This window comes from Bos indicus, chromosome 23, assembly GCF_029378745.1.
Source record: "Bos indicus isolate NIAB-ARS_2022 breed Sahiwal x Tharparkar chromosome 23, NIAB-ARS_B.indTharparkar_mat_pri_1.0, whole genome shotgun sequence".
Taxonomy (NCBI): domain Eukaryota; kingdom Metazoa; phylum Chordata; class Mammalia; order Artiodactyla; family Bovidae; genus Bos; species Bos indicus.
In genome coordinates this window covers 18,112,876-18,133,580 of record NC_091782.1, presented here as the reverse complement: position 1 = coordinate 18,133,580, position 20,705 = coordinate 18,112,876, and the positions used below count along the sequence as shown (strand labels likewise).

The following is a 20,705-nucleotide window of genomic DNA, read 5'->3' as shown; positions in this document are numbered from 1 at the left end:
ACATCTACTTGCATTTCATCTTCCTTTCTAGGTGTGCCTCCTCTGCTGAAGTTTCCAATGTCAGTGTATTTTTCATTAAACAAAAAATTTTAATCAAACCAATTCTGTCCTTTTTGATACTTTTTCATCAGTCACCGTTCTTTAAACATAAATAAGACATTTTATATTTTTGTATTTTACATTTCCAACATCTCAGACTTTGCTGGTCTGATTCTGTTGCCTGTTGTTCCTAATGACTTGTTTATGCGTTTTTTTTTTCCTTTTGTGCCTTGTTTTCAGTGTAAGCTCATATTCCTTGAAATTTTATCTGAAGGAATTCCTTGAAGTCTGGGTTTAAAGTACAATCCTCAAGAAAGAAATGCATTTTGGGAATTCCCTGGTGATCCAGGGGCTAAGACTCCACTCTCCCTAGTTCAAGCTGCCCAGGAAACTAGATTCTGCATATTGCAACTAAGAATCCGCACGCTGAAACAAAGATCCTGTGAACCACAACCAAGACCCAGCACAACCAAAATAAGTGAATATTTTTTTAAGAGAGGAATGCATTTGCTTCTGCCAGGTATACCTGGAAGCACTCCCAACCAGAAACCACTTTAAACTGAATTGTAGCGTGAAGATATTCCAGTCCACAAGCAGTATGAATTCTCCACCCAAACAGTACTGAGAGCCAGCTGCGCTTACCTATCACCAGGGACACTTTCTGTCCCCGCCTCCTACCTCCCTTTGTATCCAAAACCAAAGCTAAGAAGATGAGTTGTGGGACTGGGTCCTGCTTTGAATGAGGGTGTCATCTGTTGGGCTGAAGGAGGAAGGGCTCTGATCTGAGTTCCCACTTTGTAGGAGGCTTAGGTTTACTGCCTACCCACATGTGGCCCCTGAAACAGTAGTTCTAGGCCACCTACAAAAGCAGCAGGATAAAAAGATGAGAGACAGGAGTGTTTATGAACTGCTCCTGCATAAAGTCGCAGTCCTGGGAGCCACTCAGACTCTGGCCTTCAACCAGCCTCAAGGTCCTTTTCCTTCTGTATCAGAATCACTAAGGCAAGGATGGGAGGACATGAGGACAATGACCCAGATCCAAGCAGACGAAGTGTGGCATGGCAGAAGGCTCAGCTGCTCTTCCTTTTCAGCCCTCAGGCCGTCCAAAAGGCTTCGAGTCATCTCTGAGCCAGTCAAGTTCCAAGGCAGCTGTGACCCTCACCGTTGAATGGGAAAGAACCAGAACAGGCCAAGCCCAAAAGTGTCCCCACAGATGCACTTCTCACTGGGGCAGCAGCAGAGCTGAGCACGGTTCCTTACTACTCTTTGCTCAAAGGGAGATGTCGTCTGTCCTTGCCTGCATTTCGGCGCCTCTTTCGACTCAAGAAGCTCTCTAGCTTCTTGCTTCGTTTCAGCTCCTTAAACTTCTCAGCCAGGACCAACTGGCGCTGCTCAGCTAGAGGACAAGGAGAAAGAAAGTCAGTAAACAGAGAACAAAGTCTCCCTGCCTCCCCTTGCCCCAGGTCAGTAACTCTCAACCACTACGCAGGGATATGTGACTCGTCAGGGGTTCACTGGTGTCTAAAAGCAAGATGACTTCCGCAACTCCACTCTTTCTCAATTCAACGAACTATGAGCTCCTTCTCTGTGCCCAACCCAACATATGAAGGGGCGTGGCAAAGATAAGTGACACTCCCTGCCCACAGTCTCATTAGGGATATGAGAATGGTTACAAACGACTCCCTACTACTACTATTTCTACTTTCCTCTAAATTACCATGGGATCCAGCCTTCAAGCCTCCCTTAGGAGCTCCAGGACCCCCAGTACAGCATCCAGTCACTATGGCCACCCAATCTCTGTCCCTGTGACTCGCAGGTCGTAGCTGTGCCCCACTCACATTTCTTCAGGAAGTATGGCCGGTGGCCCTGCTGGGCCTGAGCCCGCCGCTCCTGCTTCAGGGCCAGGCGCAGCTCCTGCTGCCGCTTTCGTTCCTTCTGGGCCATTTCTTGCTGCTCCTGAGGAGCCGAGATGAGAGGGGTGAGACAGGTGAACAGCAGGGACTGTGAATCACCTCCCACCCCATACTCTGACCTGCTCACCATTCGCTGAAGCAGGTGCTGTAGTTTCTCATGCTCCTCCCCTGAACGGTGCTTCTTCAGCTGCTTTTTCACCAGCTCCACATTGGAAAATGAGTATGATGGTTAGCAGTCTGTAAATGTTAGCTGAAACTCTGTGCCAAGCATCATTCTAAGAGGTTCACATATGTTAACTCACATTAACACTATGAAATGGGAACTATTAGCTTTTTGTGATAAGGGAACTGAATTGAAAAGAGGTTAAGTATCTTGCCAATGATTACACAACTAGCAAACTGATTCACCCTGCTCCCCTCTGCCTCTCTAACCTGTGCTCCAGTCCCTCCTGGAATCCGCACAAACCGCCTCACGCTACTCACCTCTTTCTCTCTGGCTCGGATGTCATCTAGGAATTGATACGTTTTATCGAACACCTCAGGATTATACTCCCCTGACAGATCATCAAAGCGGGGGTCCCGGGCTACCTTTGGAGAGAACAGAGAATGTAAGAGAACTGTTACGTCTCCTTTCCCTGAGAAAATGCTCACTGCCTCCGCCTCACCTTCTTACTGATGGGGACAACCTGACGCAAAAATGGCACCCGGACCTTGGCTGACATTTCCAGAGGCCTACGGAGAAAGTGAAGGGCAGGTCAAGGGAACTCCAGTCTCGTTAAAGGCCTCCCACCTGCCACCCAAGAAAGCAGACACCTACTCAAGTAGGTGTCTTTCCCCCCAATTCCCGGGAAAGGCCTTGCTCCTCACCTGTGCTTATCTGCGACACATCCTTTTTGGACAGGTGGTCTAGAACTCTGCTTCTTAGTGCTGCTTCCTGTTACCAGTTGTTTGTAGGCTTTAGTCCCCACTTGGCTTTGCAATTCCAACAGCTCCTCAAATGACATGTGAGACGTGTCTGTGAAAGGAGGGTGGGGGGACTGCAACTCAGCTCAGCATCTGCCACTGCTGCAGAGACATCGCCCCATGCTCTTTCCTTAGGTAAGTGACCCTTTCCAATATCCCCTTCAGACCGATCGCTGCAGGCTCCAAGCAACACAGGTTGTAACAGTGCTCCACTGACACCTAATGCCCCAACTATTCCAGCTATCTGGGGCCTCACCTTGCTAAGGAAGGTGTACATGTAAGGCTGGAGATGGACTAACCCACAGTCTCTTTGTTTTCCCCTTCTCTTTTAAATTTCTCTTTCACAGGTTTTCCCACAGAGACCTCTGTCTCTGTTCGTGGCTCAGCTACCCGTATTCTGGTTCAGTGTACGCTCAGCATCTCACCTCAGTGCTCTAGCCTCCTTACCGCTCGCCCAACCACCAGTCTCACTGCTTTCAAAGCTCTCTCTCAAGTTCAGCCTCAGTTGTTGGTGTTCAGCCGCTAAGTCACGTCTGACTCTTTACAACCCCATGGGTTGCAGCATGCCAGGCCTGTCTGTCTGTTTCTCGGAGTTTGCCCAAGTTTATGTTCACTGAACATGGGAGAGATGCCTAAAAGGCAAATCTGGGATGGCGGTAAATTGGCAGACTGGGATTGACATATCCACACTATTATACAGAAAAGAGATAACTAGTAAGGACCAACTGTACAGCACAGGGGAACTCTTGTCAATACTCTGTAATGACCCACACAGAAAAGAATCCAAAAAAGTGGATATAGGTATAACTGATTCACTCTGCTACACCCCTAAAACACAGTATTGCAAATCAACTATACTCCAATAAAAACTGTTTTTTAAAAAAGGAAGGAAACTACTAGAGACGTGAAGTTTTCACTTTAACTTCTTTAAATAATAAAAGTTTTCTCTTTCCAAAAAAAAAAGAAACAAATTAATCTTAACACTCCCACCTCATTTCCACATACATATTTTTTAGATCACTTACTCCAGACTCCGTACTCCCCAATGGCTTCCATCTTACTCAAGAGTAAAAGCTTTGGGTTTGTAATAGCATGAAGATCCCATGTGACCTATTCCATTTTGTCTCTGATCTCTTCTACTATCTCTTTCCTACTCCTCTCCAGTCAACTGGCCTCCAAGCAGTTCCTAAGCAAACAGGTATATTCCCATCTCAGTTCCTCTGCACCTGACTTTGCCTCTGCCTGTAACACTTACACCAGCTGTATTGCTTGCTCCCTTACCTCCTTCGCAGGGTTTCTCAAATGCCACCTATCCAGTGAGGCCTTCTGTGATTACTTAACACCATAACCCTTCCCGTTTTCTCTTCAAAGCTCTTATCACCTTTCTCAAAACTGTAGTATAATTTACATACCATAAAACTTATCCTTTAAAAATATGCAATTCCTTAGGTCTCCGTGACTTTTTTTTTTTTTAACCCCCAAAAAGTAAGCTTCATGAGAGCAGTTTTGGACTGCTTTATTCACTGTTGTATCTCCAGCATCTACTGTGCCTGCGTACAAGAGATGTTCAATAACGTCGGCGAAATTTATTGAATCTTTACCTAAGCCTTCCCCAATAATCAATGCCCTTCTGACTCTGCTTTGGAACATAAGTTTTCTCCCTGCGAAAAACCCTCTTTGCCCTTTAAAAAACTGCTCAGGGTGTCCTAACTCAGTATCCTCTCACTCCCCACTTTCTAGGGCGTTGGGGGGCGCTCCCGGTGTCTGCGTCTTTCAGACAACTTGGCAGTCTCGGGGTGAGCCCGCACCAGACGCAGGGCCCCTCTCCCGGCCCTCAGCGCTTCCCCCTGTCCCAGCACCGTGCCCTCACCATTGCGCAGACTCCCGTCATCCTCTCCGCCATCCTGAGCCTCGCTGGGAGACCCTGCAACCGCGCCGCCACAGGAGCTTGCTCTCGGCATGGCTTCAGCGGTGTATAGAAAACTAATGGCGTTACTTCCGCCACACAGGCTCCCGCCCCGCCCCTTCCGGAAGGCTTGGCGTCAGCAGCGCAGGCGGGGCCGAGCGGGTTGCTGGTGGGCGGCCGGGGTACCCTCCATGGGCGACCCGTCGACCAAACGTCGCCACCTTTTTGTCGCAAGACGCTGCACTCCACACCGGAGAAACTCCAGCCAGGTCGTGATGGTATTTGGTTTCCTAATGCTCTTGGCTGAGAAGCCAGAGCCTCAGCACCCTGCCCCCACTGTAAACTCCTGCCATCCCGGTCGTATTCCACAAAAAAGAGATCACACGTTTGGAGACTTTTAATTCATTTGTATAAAATTTGAGCTGGCTGAGAGTGTCAGGGTACAGCAACAGCTCAAGGAAGGATGGGATTATCTGCTGGTCCTCGCCTCCCCAGGTCAGGGAGAAGGAGATTTCATGCCAACAGCTGCAACTCCTCTCAGCTCGCAATCAATGCCCATGGCTCAAGCAGAGGGGAACAGGTGGAAAAGGGAGTGGGGAGGGGAAGCTCCTGAGGCTCACACACTGCTTGCTTCTCCCTCCTTCCCATTCCCGTCACTTCCCAGCAGCCTGTGGCTGACCTGGGGCAGAGCAGAACCCAGGAGCAGTTGGAGGGAGGTGAATGGGACAGAGCACCAAGGGGAAGGGGCCCTCGGCCCAAGGAGGAAGGGACCTAGCCCTTCCTGCTACAGCTCCCCACTAAGTTCACAGCACAGAAAACACCTCTAGTCCAACAACTCCAAGTGGAGGTATACCAAGTCCAAGGTCTAAAGGGGCAGGCGGGGGAAGAGATGGGCAAGGGCAGTGAAGACAACAGCAGGCTCAGGAAGGAAGGTGGCAGAGACATCCTCCTACCCATGGGAGGAGACGATGGGGCGACTGATATTGCTGTTGGTGGTCATGGCATTCAGCTCCCACCTGGAAGGCCAAAATTGACAGGCAGAAAGGAGAGAAGGGGGAGCCTCCACCCCCAAATCCAGAATTGCTCAAACAGAGCAATGAACACACCAGTCCCTTCAACTCTCTAAAGCTCAGCCACCCACAGCCACCTCTTCCTTACAGCCCTGTTAGGTTTAACAATCAGGTCCCACGCACCACCAAATCCACCACCACCACCCACTCATCCACCTGCAAGCTCCTGTGAACTTCCTGTTTTTGTTTATATATCGATAGTCTTATGCCCAACACCTGGAGAAAACCATCTGTGTATACATCTCAATGAAACTTCCCAACCTACCTTTCCTCCTCTGCTCAGATCCAACCAGGAAGCCCCTCCTCCCACCAGGAATGCCAGGTTTTGTTCTCAACTCCCATCCTCTTAAAGACCCCCCCCCCCACCATATTAAAATTCAGTTCCTCTCTTTTTGACAATGGTCATTCTACAAAATTTCACCAAGTACCTCCTTATACCAAGGCTGCAGTCTACTTGGTATTAGGCACTTGAGACATGTGTGAATCCTGGGCCAACCTGGGACCCACCTGTTCAGCCTTGTATCCTCTATCACCTGAGTATCAATACTGAATACTGAATACACAGAACCTCAGCAAGAGGAATTAAACTGAACTGATACAGGGAGAGGAAAGTGTCACAAAATGACCCAGAAGAGTACAATTATATACAAAGTAGCTTCTGGTGCTTGATTTTAGACCTACGAATTCAGAACTAGGAAGGGAAGTGGGAAAAAGGGAAGTGGCTAGAAAAAACCGCCCTTATTTCTGGAATTAATGTGATCCATAGACTCCTAAACTTGTCTTTTCTCTTCAGTTCTAAGATTTAATCAAACTTTTTCAGCACATTAACAGAAATAATTGTATAAGCTCAGGTCTCAGGAAGTGATGCTTCTGAGCTTGGTTTGAAAACTGGATTTTTTTTTTTTTCACGCTCATTTATTCAGCTGACAGTTTTATTATATTTCCTTCCAGCACCCTCTCCACAAGTAGACTACAGAACAAAATCTTCTCTCTCCTCCACACTTAGACTGAGTCAATCAGGTCATGCCTGTGCTGCCCTCTCATCCTCAACTAATCCCTCCCTTCCAACCATTCACTGTACCTGATGTCATGGGGCAAACAGGACTGGTCCAGGTTGTACTGAATCACAGCCAGTTTGCACAGAGTCTTCAGACTAGGGCCTTTAAAGGAGGAGTTACGGGAGAGGGAGATGGTCAAAACCAAGGAAAGGGTCCCGTCCTGGATATCACCATCCAAAGACAGGGACCCTGATGGCAGAAGCACTTTGGGAATAAGTGTACTTACTGAAGTCCAAAATGTGTAAGTCAGAATGATCTATGAGGTCGAATTCATCTCCCAGGCCTTCCTCTGGAGACGGACTGTAGGATCAAACAGAGAAATGACGAGCGGAGCAAAGGCTACCCCCGAGACTCTCTTGCTCAAATTAGGCACTCCCACTCTCTCCCGTGGGAGTCGTTTGACTCCCAAGGGCTCCGGCCCTCCCTTCTCTCCTCCTGACCTGGTGCCCCCAAAGAGGACAATCTTGTCCCCAACAATACAGCAGCACTGGCGCCGGCGGGGACACGGCCCCTTCCCCTTCGGTTCAATCTTCTTCCAGGTAAACGACACTGAAGAGAAGTTTAAATGGAGGTTCAGTACCTGCTCATCCAGATATCCTCTCCACTGCACCCCTCACCTACTCAGGATTATGCTTTTCTTTTACACCCCGCCTCCATGGCACCCTGTTCCCTCCCCATTAAAGGCAGTGCTCTTTACCAGGGTTAAACTTCCAGAGGTCATGGAAGTGCCGGTTCAGCCTTGCGTTATAGCCACCAAAAATGTACAGCTCCCCATTGTAGCCAACTGGAAGGAGAGAGGTGTGTCAATAGTGTGGGAACAATGCGGGGGAACAGGGACTCAGCAAGGACCTGACAGACACTCACAGGCTGAGTGGCTCCGGCGTCCCTCGGGTAGCACTGGGGTGGGTGGACAGTCCAGCCAGGCCTCAGTCCTCGTGTCAAAGACACGGATGCGGTTGCAGTAAATCTCATTGTTGGAATGGAATGGCCCAAAACGGTCAGCCCGGCCCCCAAAGACATACATGTGACTGCCCAGCATTGTGGCCGAGTGGAAGTCCCTCCAGCGTGCAGGGTTGCCCTGGGCAGGAGCAAAGATGGCACGGAGAGAGGGTCAGCTTTCAGTTTGAGCTCCCTATGGTTTCTTAAATTGAGGATGGGTGTCTGGAAGAGAGGAAAATGGGCAGACCTTTGTACAGATCAAGGTCCATGTCATGGTGCTGGTATCCAGCTTGTGGATGTCATTGGAAAAACAGTCGGCCTGACAGGGACGAGAAAAGAAGTGAAGGAAAGAATAAAAGAGAGGGGCAGGGGTCACTCCCCAACCCTCCAAGCCCCTCACCTCAGAACCTGCAAGCAAACCAAAGCCTCCCATTCCACCACCTTCAATTCCCCTTCTTCCTCCTCATTCCCACCCTAAACCTCTGGTTGCTTCCAAACCTACCAGCTGCTCGTAGCCCCCAAAAATGTACATGGTCTTGCCCAGGACACAAGCCGAATGTCCATCCCGGGCCCCAGGAACCGTTCCTGACACTCGGGGTGTTGACCACTTGTGAGTATCTGAAGAGGGCAGAGGGCGGGCCCGGTAAGCAAGCTGACACTCCCTCCTAGACTCCAGGGCACCTTACTCCCAGCCCCCTCAGCACACACCCTTCCCAGGCCCCCTGAGGCACCATCTGGCAGAACACAGCCACTCTGAGACCCATACTCACTGACATCAAAGGCATAGAGCACATTGCAGGCCCCTTCGGTGTCATTCCGCCCGCCCCAAAGGAAGACTGTGTCATCGATGAGGACGGTTGAGTGTCCATACCGCATGTAGGGTACCACGGGAGCCTGCCCGCGGGCGGCGGGCCTCACCGGGGGCAGCTTTGTCCAACGCAAGGACACTGTGGGCACAGCTCTGCTCAGCCCTGGGCACCTCCCTTCAGGCCGTACACCTTTTCCCCAACCACGTTGGTTTCCCCCACCCTCTGGCCGTAGGGACCACCATCAAACCTCATTCAGCCACCCACCGCTCTCCCTGATGTGGGCACCCACCGCCCACTGCCCTCCCTGATGTGGGTACCCAGGGACAGTCCCTGAATTCACTTACCTGCGTTGAAAATGTGCACATCAATCTGACGCAGAGTCTCATAGTCTTCACCTGAGCAGTAACCCCCGAAGGAGTACACCCGGTGCCCCACGGCCACTGCAGCATGGTTCACCCTGCGGGGCCCGCCCTCCAGGTGCACTGTCCACCGTAACATCCCCTGGGCCTCTGGTTACAGCAACATGCCCCCCCGGCACGGCCTGCTGCCTCTGCTACCTGCACACAAGTTGGGGCCACAGGCTCCTCAGGAGGGGCCTTTGCCTGGCTCACCGTGACTCTGCCCCAGACTAGCCCTTGCCTGTAAGTGTCACCCTGGTGGCCCTCCCACACCACCCCCCTGCAGCTCAGGTGGCTGGCTCTGCCCCAGGGGAGCCGCTGAGGTGAGGGAGCTAGCCCTGGCCCTGTGTTCTCCAACAGCGAAGGGTGGGGCCGCTCTGACCTGCCTAACAGCTCAGACTGCTGAGCTAGGGCTCAGCATGGTCGCCCCTCCCCACGGAGGCTGTACCCTGTCCCTGGCCTGGCCCAAGCTCTAAGCCCCCTTCCCAGGTCAGTGAGTTCTCGTCTCTCTGGCCCTGCTCTGCTTACTGCCACCTCTCTAAGAATCTCTGTGCTCTCTGAGGTGGGGAGAGGGATCTCAAAATACTCAGAGTTATTAATAGCCCAGCCAGCCCCAGACTGTCCATTGAAAGCTGGCACGAGTGCCTCCACGCAGAAAAGCTTTTAGGCTTTTAGAGTGGAACGGTCCCTCGATCCAGGATGGGGTGGGATCGATCCAGGACAGGGACCTCCATGGATGGCTAGCCCCTCTTTGGGGGCGCTTGTCAAGCTAAGCAGTTGTCATCGAGGTCACCTGGGGCCCCTCACGGGCACGAGGAGTCCCTTTGACAGCTGTACCTGGTATCCTGCCAAGAACTTAAGCCAGAAAGGTATGTGTCTGCTGGGGACTGAGGCGTGGGGGTGGGGAGGAGGCGTTTTCTCCTCTTGCCATTTGCCCAACCTGCCCATTGTGATAGAGAACAAGCTGTTTTCCAGCAGTTCTTCTCCTACTCGGGTCCCTGAAAGGGGAGAGGGGTAGGATTGTGCAGTGGAAAGGTAAAGGAAAGCAAAAATGCCCTTGGCCAGGACAAGAAAAAGACCCAGGCACGAGAGGTCATGGTCTCTTAAAGACAACCCGCCAACCTAGTGATAATGGGTACATTTGAAGGCTCTATCAGGCAGGTCTCCTATAGCTGTTATTGCCTTCACTGGCAGGCACCTGATAGGTTTGGGTGGATCATCTCTCCCTGTTCAAGAAGCCCTGGCAGAGGGAAGTGCCAGGCAGAACCTCAGGCACACAAAAAGCTCAAGTATGGCCAGCCCTCGTAAGAAAGACATATGGGCTTCAGCTGGCTTGCCAGTCCTCCACCCCTACCCAACCTCCCTCAACCCCCAACCCCACGCTTTAAATAGCTACTCTGCCAAACCTGAAATAGCCCCAGCAGGAAACCACTCTCACTTCATTACTCTGTCCTCAATCCAAAAGCTCTTGGATCTGAGCTTATGGGGACAGATAGGAAGGAGGTTGACGGGCTTAAGAATGGGAGACCTTCATCTTCCCTCATAGACTCCACCTTCCCCTTCAGCTAGATCAAGGTAGAGCATTCAGAAGGCAAGAGAGAAGCAATTCCGTGCAAAGGTGGAGGAAAAACCCCATGGCTTCTCCTCCAAAAAAACAACTCAAGCTCAGGGACAACAAGCCCCCAGGGTCTCAGAGGCTCCTCTTATTCCCGGTCTCTCCCATCCTCCATCACTGCCGCATTCTCAAGCATCTTCAATCTCCTCATGAACCTGCCCCCCCGCCCCCCGCCTTCCTATTCTCGTGCAATTTTCATTCCCAGTTTCTGGCCCTTCTTGATCTCCTGAGAGCTTTGCATTTTTTTTCCCCTTTCTTCCTTCCCCCACAACTCCAAGCTCCACCGTGACAGCCCTTCATTTTTGCTCTTCCATTAAGGGGGAAAAAGGCTAATATTCACTGACCCCTTTCTGCCTGAGATATTCCTCCCTGTATATGACGCTATCCCTGTCGCCTTCCAGTCATCCCAACCTCCCCTCCCCCACAACGCCAGACACCCCCGCCCTTTTCTTCCATTATCCTCAGCCTCCCTGTTCCCTTCATAACCCGATCTTCTTCCCAATTTCCTTCAGGGCCTCCTCCAGCTACCAGGTGTCCCCCACGGGTTCCTCACCACCCTCCCCGAGCCCTTCTCTCCCCATTAACACTTTCCTTTCCCATCATCCCCCAGCTCCCTCCCAGCCCCCACCGCAGCAGGTGAGCTGCTTCTTGGCCCCTCCCCCAAGACCCCAGCGCTAGGCAGGGGCGTCTCCAGCCCCTACAAATTTCTTTGTCCCTCAGCCCACCCCGGGCTACCTGCCAGGCCGGGCCGGGGCGGGGCCGCGGGTCCTCGCGCTGCCTGCAGCCTAGAACCCGTTGCGCGCCAACCGACGACTCCGTCCCCAACGAGATAAACACAGCCAGGCTGTGTCCTTCCGGCGGGCAGCTGGATGCGCACGTGCAGTCCGAGCTGAGTGCTCGAAGCGTACCGGGACTTGTAGTCCACGGGATTCCGGTGGGCCTGGAGCTGCCGAAGAGTGGGCAGGAGCCGGAGGAGGTGGTGCGCAGATACGTGTCAAAGATCCCGGACTTTACTGGGTAATGTAGTCCTGGGTCTGGGAGAAGGTGGTGGAGGCGGGGCAAGGGGCGGGCTCTTCGTCCAAGCTCCCGTCAATCACGAGCGTGGGGCGGGGCTGGAGGTCTGGGCACCCGCCCCCACCCGCACGTCCTGCCCCGCCGGAAGTGAAGGTGCGGGTTGGGTCGCGGGCTCTGAGCGGGTAAGGCGCGCGGAAACACCACTGCGGAGAATCGGTGGGGAGGTTGGGGAACGCCGCAACTCGGGCCATTTGAAGGGAGCCCCAGGGGCCCGAAGAGCGTTTGTCAGGCGGTACAGAGGGGAAGCCCTTGGAGGGGAGAGAAGGGGACGGGTATGCCTAGTCCGAGGTATCTTGTTCGGCGACCCGGAGTTCCTAAGTGAATTGGGGGGAGGGGGCGTTCTCGAAGGGGTGTCTTTTGAGAGGTGGTATGGCCTCCGGTTGGGCTGCTATTTAAGAATTGGCAGAGAAAGGCGGGTGGGCCTCGATTAGGAATGAGTGGTTTTAAGAAGTGAGGGGCCAGGACAGGCTGGGTGGTATGAAGTGCAGGAAACTCGAGGCGTTTAAATGTTTGTGGACTTTAGCAGGAGACCACCAGGAGCTGGTTGAGAGGCTGAAAGTGGATTTAATTTCATCCGACCCGTGTTCTCCTGCCTCCCTGTTCTTGCAGCCCCTGCCCGATGGCAACAGTAGTTCTAGGGGGCGACACCATGGGTCCTGAACGTATCTTCCCCAATCAGACTGAGGAACTGGGGCCACATCAGGGCCCCACGGAAGGCACTGGGGATTGGAGCAGTGAGGAACCAGAGGAAGAACAAGAGGAAACGGGGGCAGGACCAGCTGGCTACTCCTACCAGCCTCTGAACCAAGATCCTGAACAAGAGGAGGTGGAACTGGCACCAGTGGGGGATGGAGAAGATGTAGTTGCTGATATCCAGGATCGGATCCAGGTATGTGGGGGAGGCATTGTTCATGAGCAGGTGGAGCAGGAGTCCCTGAAGAACTGACCCTGAACTGTCTTCTTGGGTTCTGCAGGCCCTGGGGCTTCATTTGCCGGACCCACCAGTAGAAAGTGAGGACGAAGATGAGCAGGGAGCTACAGCATTGAACAACCACAGCTCTATTCCCATGGACCCAGGTAAAAGAGATCATTCTTTTACTCTGGTATAATTATGGAAGAAGGGGACTGGTTAATGCCAATAGAGGGAAGTCCCAGAGGAACATCCTGCTCCTAAAAGAATAGTTTGTAATCTAAGATTTTGCGGACTTCAGAATCCAAGTGAGATGCTATTCTTTTTAGACTGCCAGGATGGGCAGGCTTCCTTAGGAATAACTGGACAGATTCAGTGACCTTACTAGTCCAGAATCTCTGAGTTGATTCAACGAATGGGGAGGGGAGCTGGTCCCATCGTTCCTACCCACTAACTGGTCTCTGCCTGTGATTTCAGAACATGTAGAGCTGGTGAAAAGGACAATGGCTGGTATAAGCCTGCCTGCACCAGGGGTTCCTGCCTGGGCTCGCGAGCTATCAGATGCCCAGTGGGAAGACGTGGTACAGAAGGCCCTCCAAGCCCGGCAGGCCGCCCCTGCCTGGAAGTGACCACCCTGAGAGCTGCCCTAACTCCCTGCATTCCAGGCCAGAACCAGCACAGGACTGAACATATCCTGGTGTCACATTCATCTCCATCCTCCCCAGCTCCCCTCCACATCAAGGCAAATCAGACTTCTTCTCAGAGACCCACTTTATTCAGTTCTGTACATATGGGGACATCGGCCCAAGCCCAACCCACCGTAGCATGTATCACTCTGTGGAGAATAAAGCACCCTATGTACACAGCCAAAAGCTGCACTGCCTGTGCCCTCGGAACCTGGGTCTGGCCCTCCCCAGCCCCTCACCCCTCCAAGGTACCTGAAAGGGACAAATGAGGACCTGCCCAGCATCAACACAAACAAGGAAATAAATAGGTGTTGGGGGGAGCCATGCTTGGAGCACTGCTCCCTGCTTCCTTCTTCTTGGCTTTGGGGACCAACAGCACAGGAAAGCAGTCAGCCCCAGGGTGGTCCCTTCCATGTCAGTGATCCCAGGGTTGCTGCTCACCGGAGAGGGGGCATAGGGTCCGGCGTCTGTTCATCCCCTTCTCTCGGTCCCTTTGGGCCCTCTATTCATCAGCTGTGGTCCAGAGCCTATGCTTTTCTCCTTTTGCCCTCCCACATTGTCTTGGTCAGGCAAGGGGTAAGAGGAAATAATGCAGCCCCATCAGCCTGCACGCCTCTGGGTCTGGGGGCCTATTTGGGTCATTGAGGGTTGGCTCCCCACCGGCTAATTCACTCCAGGGGCCAGTGGGGCTTGACAGAACTTTGGTGAGAATCCTCTCCTGCTGCCCCCTACAGACTTGCAGGGGAGGGAGACGAGGAGGGGGCACCTGGGGCTGAGGGGGAGAGGAGCGTATTAATTTCTGTGTGTATTTCTCAGAGCAGCCTCAGGTAGCTGTGGGGTGAGGAGCAGGAGGGGGCCAGGCATCCCCATGTCACTCTCAGAGCGCCGAGCACCGCCGTGCCCAGCCTGTCTGTACTAGGCGCAGGGAGGCATGAACACCTTTGGGGGAGAAGAGGGGCCACTCTCTGGGTGCCCCTGCTTCCAGGGCCGCGTCCCCCCCTCCCCAGAGCAGAGAGGCCCTGCCTTGCCCCAAGTCAACCAGTGGGGAGCAGAGGGTGGAGGAGGGCTGGGGCAGTGTCCCAGGGCCGAGTGGGCCGTTGCCCTGCTGTGGGAGGTGAGGAGGTCAGAGGGCCTCCTGGCTGGCAGTTAGGAACTCTTCCGCCCGCTTGTGCGCCTCCAGCGCCTTGATGGTGTACACGTCCTGGGGCAGCTCGGACTTCCGCCGGAGCAGCACTTTCTCCTTCTTGATGTCCTTCAGCATCTGTGTGTGCGTGTGCAGAGGGTGGGGGATGACGACCGAGTACCCCGAGTAACCCCACCGTCTTCCTCCCCTTAGTCCCCGGCTCTGCGGCTCCAGCCTCCTCTCCCTCCCAGGGCCGGCTTGTCTTTGTGCTCCCCGCTCCTACCTGCACGGCCTCTGTCTCCACCGTCCTCTTCAGAAGCTGGATGTCCTCTGCCGTGGGGGTCTCGGTCTCCATCGAGTACACGGGAGGCAGAGGGGGAGGCGCTCGGAACATGGGATACTGGGAGGAAAGGAGGCAGACAAGTGGCCACCCGGGTGGTGTGTGGCCCTGTCCGCTTCCCTGCCCTCCTCAAACGTCCCTCCCCCACCCCCAGCGGGGACCTCTCAGTGCAGGGTGATGGCAGAACCAGCTCACCTGGGGATTAAGTCGGGCCAACTCCTCAATCTTTTGCCACATCTCTTCTCTCTCCTTCATGCGAAACCTGCCCCTAGGGAGGAAGCAAAGACAAGATTTGGATGGGCTTGAGAGAGAAGCCCGGGGGCTGGTGTGGGAGAGAAACACCCCCCAGGAGAGACTCACTTCTGCTTCTCAGCCTTGTACTGTTGCGTACAGTCATCAAACAGCTTCTGATTCATCTCCATAAACAGCTTCAGGGCATTGTAGATCAGCCCGTGGATTGTCCTGCGGCCAGGAAGAAAGATGAGGTAGATTAGAGGAGGCACTACCCTTACTGTGCCAGGGCCTCAATTCACTCTCCCAGAGCTCTCACTCTGCCGAGAGCTTTCCAGCGGACTCCTCCCATCCCATCAGCCTCTGCAGCTATAAGCTCATTGCTCTGGACAGATCATGTGACTCGAGACTGGCATTTCAGGCCCTTTACAAATATGGGTCTGCCTGTCCATCCTTGCCTGAACCATGCACTCCAAGAGCCCACTCTTCCCCATTACTTCTCATTTGTCCACCCAGCATTAATGGCCTCCCACACACTTGCTTTTAGCAGGAAAGCTTTTTTACAACACTAGGATTTAATACATTCTAAGAGGATCACATCAGCTTCTCACAACATGGAATTAACTCTCCAAAGCTGCAGAATATCTGACCTCAAGAAGAGATGCAATAGAGGCCACTAATCTGGTGCTGGATGGCACAGATCTCCCATGTGGGTATCTTTTCTCCCCAGTCCCTCAAGGCCCTGTTAATATACAGTGGGTGCCAGCCCCGGCTTGCTGAGGGACCAGGTGAGACCACTGGCTCTTGAGTCCATCCCCACCCTCCCATATTCCAAAACCAGATCCTCACTGCCCAGCGCCACCCCAGTTCCCTACTTGTTCCAGTGGCTCTTGGAGTTCCTGTAGAGCGCAGGGAACATGATGGGCAGGACTCTGGCGGCGTTGTCACTTATCAGGCTCATGATGTATTCATTGTTCCAGTAATAGAGGGCACGCTCCGCCACCTGGTGGGGACCAGCAGGACTCAGTGGGGACATGGCTCACTAGGCTGAAGCCCTGCCTCGGTTTTCTGGGAGGCCGGGGCTGGGATTTTCTGGGCCTGGGTCTCACCTGGAAATGGGGGCTGGAAACACACTTGGCAAGCTGGCGGAAGAGAGGCTCCATCACTTTACTGAACTCTGAAGGCTCAATGACGTCCAGGATCTCCTCTAGTTCATTCAGAAACATCACTTCCTTGGGACTGTGGGTCTTGGGCCAGAACTTGAGGAGGCCTACAATCACCTGTGAGAGGAGGAGGACCTGGAATGAAACTCGCCCTCAACCCCCTCCTGCTTCTCCAGGAAGCCTTCCTGCCCTCTCCCCGCCAACCCTGGTGGGCGTGAGGTGGCCTTGGCTAAGTACTGGTATTTCTCCAGCTTGGATCTGGGTGCACAAAGGTTTTTCCTGCTCCTTCAGAGAGGAAACCATGTCACCTGTTGGGTTACATCCCTTCTGGGAACCTGCTTCTGGCGCTGCTCAAAAGGTACCCATTGGCAAGGACTGATGACGAGGAGAGATGGAACCTGGGCCCGGGGGGTAGTTACCGGCTCGGTGAGGCTGCTCTCCTTCTCCAGGAACTGCACCACGCAGTATGCCAGCTGCGGGAGGTTGAGGGAAAAAGGAGGTGACATCAGGGCTCAGAAGGTCACAGAGATCAGTAACAGAGACCAGACCTCAGAACAGAAGGGGAGGCAGAGAGGAATCCCGCCCTCATTCCCTCTGCAGCCAGAATGCTTCCCCCTCCCTCTTGTCTCTGCCCCCAGGGCCAGCAAACACCAGGAGGAAGGCAGCTTACCTGAGGGTGGTAGACACTCAGGGACTTGACCTTGTGAAGGGGAAGAAGGACCCGGATCAGGAACATTTTGTGCTCTTCCTTCAGGGGCAAGGCAAAGCCATTGATGATGCTGGGAGGGAAAGGAGGGTTGTTAGGACCAAAGGGCCATGTCCAAGCTCAAGGCACCTGCTACCCCTGCCCGACCTTGTCCAGACCTGTGTGCCCCCGCCCCGCCTCTCACCTGCCCAGGATCTCCAGGAGCTCAGCAATCCCATTGTGATGCTCTGTCTCGTAGATGAACCTGAGGGAGGAACAGAGGCTCTCTTGATAACCCCCAACACCCCTCCGCCCTTCTGCAAGTCCCACCTACCGCCCTTCTCCCACCTCCACCTTAGTGGGGGGCTTGCTTTGCTCCTGAGCCCCGGCTCCTGGCCTCACCTGTAGAAGATGTGGTTGATCTGCCTACGGATATAAGCCCGGAGCCCCAAAAACTTGCCATAGATGCGATGCAAGATGGTCTTGAGGAAGTCCCGCTCTCGAGGGTCCTCACTGTCAAACAGGTCCAGGAGCTGGGAGCAGGCAGGAGGAGAAGCAGCAGTGAGGCCGGAGTTGGGGGAAGGCCGGGGCTGGGGTGACCTGGGTCCTGGCCAGGGGAAGCCCAGAGGTTCTCTGAGGCCGAAGAGGGCATGTGGGGCCAAGCCCCTGGGAAGAGTGATTCTATGCTACTGCTGTCCCCCCGGTGATGTCTGGGTATGCACCCTGCATACCCCACTGGGGGGTGGGGGGGGTGGTGAGCAGTAACTCTGCTGCTTTTGTGTTTTCTTCCATTATGCTGGAAGCTTCTATGAACACAGGTTTGTTTAGACCCCCAAGTCAGTCTGCAGTAGACACAGCTGAACCCCAATACAGTACCGATATTCAGCAGCAGCAGCTGGGATGAGTCGGGACGAGGGGCTAGACCTGATGGACTGGAGGGGGGGAGGCGGCAACCTCAGGGACTCACAGCAAGGACAAACTTTTGGTCAATGTATTTCTTGGCTATGTTTGGCTGGAAGTCAGGAGACTCGAGGAAACGTAAGAAAAACTCATAGACGAGCTGCGGGGGGAAAGGAATAGCGCTTAGGGGCATTCCCCCAGGACTGCGAGCGCCCCCTTGCTGCAGGGCACCCCACTGCCCACAGCTAGGCCCCGGCCCCCCTGGCCCTGGTACCTGGAGATGCGGCCAGGCAGCCTCCAGGGTGGGCTCATCTTCCTCGGGGTCAAACTCGGCCCCGGTGGGATTCGATGAAGGGGGCAGCGTCCGAAAGAGGTTCACTGAAAACTGAGGGGTAGGGAGGGCCCAGGTGAGAGCTCCGTCTGCGCTCCTCCGGGGCCCCTGCCCTGCCTGCCTTCCCCTTCCCCAGCGCCCACCATGGTGACGGCCTCAGGGTAGATGGCCTCGGTGACGACATCGCGGCTGTGGGTGATGTACTCCACCATTTCGTTCAGTCCCGCCCGCTTCACCTCCTTGAATTTGAGGTCACTGAGTGGGTCTGACACGAAGTCGAAGAGGACGCAGCACTGGCGCAGCTTCTGGATAAACAGCTCCTCCCGCTCCTGTGTGGGCGAGTCTGGGGCGGGGAGGGGGGCCGTGGTCAGGTCTCCTCCCTGGTCCTTCACTGCGCTGCCCTGCTCGCCTTGCAGGGCCTTCCCCTCCCGCTTCCTGCTGCCATCCTGCTCCCCTGGCACCCCAGGGCAATCCGCCTCACATTCTCTAGAATGTCCACCCCCCAAATACCCCCAAACTGCCATTCTGCCGACGCCCACTGTCCCCTCGGCCTGATCCCCAGCCCCCCTGACCTTCCCCGAGTACCTTTCAGGGCAGGAAGCTTCTGCAGCTCCCGGTTCTTGCTGAGGTTGAAGCGGGAGGAGCTCTGTCGTCGCTCCTTCTTGACAATCTGGGGGCCCCCCGAGTACTTGATCTTGCTGAGCTGCGTGGGGGGCGGCGTGCTGTTGCTGGGACGCTTGTTGGATGATGGCGGCTGGGGTTGTGGCTGGGGCTGGGGCTGCGGCTGCGGCTGGGCCTGGTCAAACGAGCAATTCACTGAAGTCCACTCGCCAAGCTCTGCTTCCCACTCCTGCCCTGCTCCATTGCCCACCTCCAGCCACCTCCACGACAAACCCCCCGGCCCCACGTCCATTTATGCCTCTACAGGCCTGAGCAGCAAACAGCTGCTTCCTGCCCCAAAGGAGCCAAGGCCAGAGTCACAGGCAACTTCAGACTGTGGCCCTGGAAGGGAGTGAGTGGCCTAGAAGCCATGTCACCCAAAGTGATGTCCACTGCCTGTGCACAAAGAGCCTTCAGAACACTCACTCGTGTTCTTCAAGAGCTAAAGCTAACTGACAGACTGATGGTGACAGAAGTGAGACCCGTGGCTCTCCTGCCAGGGCGGAGATGCCAGTGGTGTGCGCGCACCGGGGAGGGGAGGGGGATGTGGGAAGTGACTGAGAAGGTGCATGAGGAACCTTTTGATTAATGGAAACATTCTGTATCTTGACTGGATCAGGGAGGTGGTTCATAGCACAAACATAGGTAAAAATTCATCAAGCAGTATGCTGGAGATTACCGGATTTTATCATTTACCGAATATGTGACATTCTCTAGTTAAAAGTTAAAGAAATTCCTTCTAGTAGTTTAACTTCTAGAAATGCAGTTTAAGAAAAATTCTAAATAGGGACTTCCCTGGTGGTCCAGTGGCTAAGACTACACACTCCTAATGCAGGGGGCCTGGGTTCTATCCCTGGTCAGGGAACTAGATCCCACAAGGCACAACTAAGCACAGCCACATAAATAAAAAATTTTAAAGGGCGTGGAAATTTTAAAAATTGAAAAATCCTAAATATAAAAAAAGGTTTAGTGGGAAAATACTTTTTATGGTCATATAATGGCAAATACATAAATGAATACATGGAAATCACAGAGTTAAAATTATGTTTATGAAAACTATGTACTCAGTGTAATCATACGTGGTTCAGCTGTGAAAAATATTTACACAGTCATAGTAATTTACCCAAAATGGATGGTAAGTATTTTGAGAGGAGGGGAAAATTGGGCACAGAGGTATAAGACACTGGGGCCTTAACTTTCCACATTCGGAAGTCAAGAGATAGCTGAACCTCGAAAACTTTTTTTAAAAAGCAGTAAAAAAGTTATTTGGAGTAGAAAAGTCAACCTCCAAGGAAAGAGTTAGGAGTTGAATGTGGCTGCCACAACAGGACAACAAAGACCAGGGACAGGGCTGCCCTGCTCATTATAAGCCCAAGAGCGCTATCTGGGACTCCCTGGCAGTCCAGTGGTTAAGACACTGTGCTTCCAATGCAGGGGGTACAGGTTCAAACCCTGGTCAGGGAACTAAGATCCCACATGCCACACAACGTGGCCAGAAAATTTTTTTTAATGAAAAATATACATACATATATAAACAGTACACTATCTGGCTTTCTGAACTATTACCATATTGATAAAAATTAAAAAGCCTAAAACTATAGAATGAGAGAAAACTGCTCCCTACTGCTCCCTATGCTAAGTTAAATAAGCAGAATGCAAACCTGTATATACAAAATGAGCTCACCTACTTTAGAGCACATGCACAGAACCCAAAACCCAGGTAAGAAAGAGAAGAACAAGTACACTGTGTTCATGACTATCTCCTGTGACAGCAGAATTAGACATGACTGTTTCCTACTCTTCTAACTTTTTTTTTTACAGGCTGACACTGCTTTTATAAGACAGCTAATTTCCTAAAGCTGTTTCTTTACTTCCTTCTGGACACGGGAATC

At 53.2% G+C, this 20,705-nt stretch overlaps 3 protein-coding genes across 6 annotated transcripts in view; 1 reads left to right on the top strand and 2 right to left on the bottom strand.

Annotated features, from left to right (window-relative positions):
• Window positions 1-514: 514 nt before the first annotated feature.
• Window positions 515-11,603, bottom strand: KLHDC3 (kelch domain containing 3). Of its 2 annotated transcripts, XM_019985515.2 has the most exons (15): window positions 11,446-11,603; window positions 9,042-9,254; window positions 8,659-8,835; window positions 8,391-8,506; window positions 8,136-8,207; window positions 7,814-8,027; window positions 7,647-7,733; window positions 7,390-7,498; window positions 7,176-7,249; window positions 2,820-2,967; window positions 2,618-2,684; window positions 2,436-2,540; window positions 2,080-2,154; window positions 1,878-1,995; window positions 515-1,435 (listed from the first exon to the last, which is right to left on the bottom strand). In XM_019985515.2, the coding sequence occupies exons 2-15, from the start codon at window positions 9,193-9,195 to the stop codon at window positions 1,299-1,301; spliced, it is 1,653 nt and encodes a 550-aa protein (XP_019841074.2). In that variant the 5' UTR covers window positions 9,196-9,254; window positions 11,446-11,603; the 3' UTR covers window positions 515-1,298. The 2 variants fall into 2 exon arrangements, with proteins under 2 accessions (XP_019841074.2, XP_019841071.1); XM_019985512.2 differs by lacking the exons at window positions 515-1,435; window positions 1,878-1,995; window positions 2,080-2,154; ... (1 more) ...; window positions 2,618-2,684; window positions 2,820-2,967 and adding exons at window positions 5,204-5,837; window positions 6,973-7,051.
• Window positions 11,594-13,559, top strand: MEA1 (male-enhanced antigen 1). Of its 3 annotated transcripts, none has more exons than XM_019985517.2 (4): window positions 11,594-11,727; window positions 12,394-12,673; window positions 12,759-12,861; window positions 13,172-13,559. In XM_019985517.2, the coding sequence occupies exons 2-4, from the start codon at window positions 12,404-12,406 to the stop codon at window positions 13,321-13,323; spliced, it is 525 nt and encodes a 174-aa protein (XP_019841076.1). In that variant the 5' UTR covers window positions 11,594-11,727; window positions 12,394-12,403; the 3' UTR covers window positions 13,324-13,559. The 3 variants fall into 3 exon arrangements, with proteins under 3 accessions (XP_019841076.1, XP_019841075.1, XP_019841078.1); XM_019985516.2 differs by lacking the exon at window positions 11,594-11,727 and adding an exon at window positions 11,787-11,906; XM_019985519.2 differs by lacking the exon at window positions 11,594-11,727 and adding an exon at window positions 11,911-12,016.
• PPP2R5D (protein phosphatase 2 regulatory subunit B'delta) overlaps window positions 13,448-20,705 on the bottom strand; it is a 23,326-nt gene continuing 16,068 nt past the window's right edge. The window contains exons 3-16 of the mRNA XM_019985511.2: window positions 18,739-18,949; window positions 18,297-18,496; window positions 18,097-18,207; window positions 17,890-17,982; window positions 17,325-17,455; window positions 17,128-17,187; window positions 16,908-17,016; window positions 16,657-16,710; window positions 16,184-16,354; window positions 15,950-16,077; window positions 15,204-15,305; window positions 15,039-15,111; window positions 14,787-14,903; window positions 13,448-14,641 (exon numbers count right to left, since the gene is read on the bottom strand). Of these exons, the coding sequence (XP_019841070.1) occupies window positions 14,504-14,641; window positions 14,787-14,903; window positions 15,039-15,111; window positions 15,204-15,305; window positions 15,950-16,077; window positions 16,184-16,354; window positions 16,657-16,710; window positions 16,908-17,016; window positions 17,128-17,187; window positions 17,325-17,455; window positions 17,890-17,982; window positions 18,097-18,207; window positions 18,297-18,496; window positions 18,739-18,949 (1,698 nt within the window). The 3' untranslated portion in view covers window positions 13,448-14,503. The remainder of the gene's footprint in view (window positions 14,642-14,786; window positions 14,904-15,038; window positions 15,112-15,203; window positions 15,306-15,949; window positions 16,078-16,183; window positions 16,355-16,656; window positions 16,711-16,907; window positions 17,017-17,127; window positions 17,188-17,324; window positions 17,456-17,889; window positions 17,983-18,096; window positions 18,208-18,296; window positions 18,497-18,738; window positions 18,950-20,705) is intronic.

Excerpts from the sequence above, each read along its gene's own strand:
- KLHDC3 (XM_019985515.2), bottom strand. The coding sequence starts at position 9,195 with ATGTTACGGTGGACAGTGCACCTGGAGGGCGGGCCCCGCAGGGTGAAC. Across the intron at positions 8,507-8,658 it reads GCTCTATGCCTTTGATGTCA|ATACTCACAAGTGGTCAACA; the intron begins GTGAGTATGGGT and ends TGCCCTCTTCAG. Across the intron at positions 2,685-2,819 it reads TGTGTCGCAGATAAGCACAG|GCCTCTGGAAATGTCAGCCA; the intron begins GTGAGGAGCAAG and ends CTTTCTCCGTAG.
- MEA1 (XM_019985517.2), top strand. The coding sequence starts at position 12,404 with ATGGCAACAGTAGTTCTAGGGGGCGACACCATGGGTCCTGAACGTATC. Across the intron at positions 12,674-12,758 it reads ATATCCAGGATCGGATCCAG|GCCCTGGGGCTTCATTTGCC; the intron begins GTATGTGGGGGA and ends TGGGTTCTGCAG. Across the intron at positions 12,862-13,171 it reads CTCTATTCCCATGGACCCAG|AACATGTAGAGCTGGTGAAA; the intron begins GTAAAAGAGATC and ends CTGTGATTTCAG.